Below are 2,500 nucleotides of genomic sequence, written 5' to 3' on the forward strand. Positions count from 1 at the left end.
ACAGGTTATAGAGCTGTATGACAGGTCATAGAGGCTGTGTGACAGGTCTAGAGAGCTGTATGACAGGTCATAGAGGCTGTGTGAAGCGACAAGGTCATAGAGCTGTATTAGTGACGAAGGTTACATAGAGGCTGTATGACAGGTCATAGAGCTGTATGACAGGTCATAGAGGCTGTATGACAGGTCATAGAGCTGTATGACAGGTCATAGAGGCTGTGTGACAGGTCATAGAGGCTGTGTGACAGGTCATAGAGGCTGTGTGACAGGTCATAGAGGCTGTGTGACAGGTCATAGAGGCTGTGTGACAGGTTATAGAGGCTGTGTGACAGGTTATAGAGGCTGTGTGACAGGTTATAGAGGCTGTATGACAGGTCATAGAGGCTGTATGACAGGTCATAGAGGCTGTGTGACAGGTCATAGAGGCTGTGTGACAGGTCATAGAGCTGTATGACAGGTCATAGAGGCTGTGTGAAGACCAGGTTAACTGAGGTCATAGAGCTGAGACAGGTCATAGAGCTGTACGAAGTGTAGAGCTTATGACAGGTTATAGAGCTGTACGACAGGTTATAGAGGCTGTACGACAGGTTATAGAGGCTGTACGACAGGTTTAGAGGCTGTACGACAGGTCATAGAGGCTGTGTGACAGGTTATAGAGCTGTATGACAGGTCATAGAGGCTGTATGACAGGTCATAGAGGCTGTATGACAGGTTATAGAGGCTGTATGACAGGTTATAACTGTATGACAGGTTAGAGGCGCTGTGACAGTTAGAGGCTGTGTGACAGGTTATAGAGGATGTGTGACAGGTCAAGCGTGTGACAGGTCTAGAGGCTGTGTACAGGTCATAGAGGCTGTGTGACAGGTCATAGAGGCTGTGACGGTTAGAGGCTGTGTACCAGACTGTGACAGGTATAGAGGCTGTGACGGTCGAGAGTGTAGCAGGTTATAGAGGCTGTTGGAGGTTATAGAGGTGTACGACAGGTTATAGAGGCGTTACGACAGGTTATAGAGGCTGTATGACAGCGTCATAGAGGCTGTATGACAGGTCATAGAGGCTGTATGACAGGTTATAGAGCTGTACGACAGGTTATAGAGGCTGTACGACAGGTTATAGAGGCTGTACGACAGGTTATAGAGGCTGTACGACAGGTTATAGAGCTGTACGACAGGTTATAGAGGCTGTACGACAGGTCATAGAGGCTGTATGACAGGTCATAGAGCTGTACGACAGGTTATAGAGCTGTACGACAGGTTATAGAGCTGTACGACAGGTTATAGAGGCTGTACGACAGGTCATAGAGGCTGTACGACAGGTCATAGAGGCTGTACGACAGGTTATAGAGGCTGTACGACAGGTTATAGAGGCTGTACGACAGGTTATAGAGGCTGTACGACAGGTTATAGAGCTGTACGACAGGTTATAGAGCTGTACGACAGGTTATAGAGCTGTACGACAGGTTATAGAGGCTGTACGACAGGTTATAATGTGACGTGGTGTCTGACCTTCGAGGATCTTGTGGTAGGCGAAGTGCAGGTAGAACAGGAAGAGCATGTGGAGGACGGAGAGAGTCCCGCAGAGCAGCAGACGGGGGGTCTGACCCACCGTACGGGACAGCAGGGCCCCCACCTACACACACACACACACAGACACACACACACACACAGACACACACACAGACACACACAGAGACACAGAGACACACACACACACACACACAGACAGAGAACACACCACACACACACACACACACACACACACAGACACACACAGACAGACACACACACACACACACACACACACAGACAGACGAGAGACACACACACACACACACACACAGACAGGAGACACACACACACACACACACACAGACAGACAGACAGACGACACACACACACACACACACACACACAGACAGACAGACAGACAGAGACACACACACACACACACACACACACACAGACACACAGAGACAGACACACACACACAGAGACACACACACACACACACACACACAGAGACAGACACACACACACACACACAGAGACAGACACACACACACACACACAGACAGACACACACAGACACACACACACACACACACACACACACACACACACACACACACACACACACACACACGGAGACACACACACACACAGAGACAGACACACACAGACACACACACAGACACACACACACACACAGAGACACACACACACACAGACACACACACACACACACACACACAGAGACACACACACACACAGAGAGACAGAGACACACACACACACACACACACAGAGGTCAGTGCACAGTGCAGGGACAGCACAGGGGGCTGATGGGAAACGCGGTCCTCACCATGCGCAGAGTGGACAGTCCTCCACACAGCAGCCACAGCACGTAGAACAGGAAGTGGAAGTGGATGTTGTAGGTGATGAGGAGGACCACGCAGTGCCCAAACAGACCGTAACCCTGACAACAGGAGACAGGAAGTGGTTTA

General features: G+C 50.0%; 1 protein-coding gene and 1 long non-coding RNA gene across 2 annotated transcripts in view; one reads left to right on the forward strand and one right to left on the reverse strand.

Annotated features, from left to right (window-relative positions):
- The first annotated feature begins 362 nt into the window (after nucleotides 1-362).
- LOC120552634 lies at nucleotides 363-876 on the forward strand. Its single transcript, XR_005638055.1, has 3 exons — nucleotides 363-434; nucleotides 626-646; nucleotides 841-876. It is a non-coding gene; the product is annotated as an uncharacterized LOC120552634 (long non-coding RNA).
- Nucleotides 877-1,053: 177 nt separating this feature from the next.
- Nucleotides 1,054-2,500, reverse strand: part of LOC120552738 (protein YIPF3-like) — a 7,072-nt gene continuing 5,625 nt past the window's right edge. Inside the window, exons 3-4 of the mRNA XM_039790966.1 lie at nucleotides 2,359-2,472; nucleotides 1,054-1,626 (exon numbers count right to left, since the gene is read on the reverse strand). Coding sequence (XP_039646900.1) covers nucleotides 1,438-1,626; nucleotides 2,359-2,472 — 303 coding nt within the window. The 3' untranslated portion in view covers nucleotides 1,054-1,437. The remainder of the gene's footprint in view (nucleotides 1,627-2,358; nucleotides 2,473-2,500) is intronic.

This window comes from Perca fluviatilis, chromosome 22 (assembly GCF_010015445.1).
Source record: "Perca fluviatilis chromosome 22, GENO_Pfluv_1.0, whole genome shotgun sequence".
NCBI classification, from domain to species: Eukaryota; Metazoa; Chordata; class Actinopteri; order Perciformes; family Percidae; genus Perca; species Perca fluviatilis.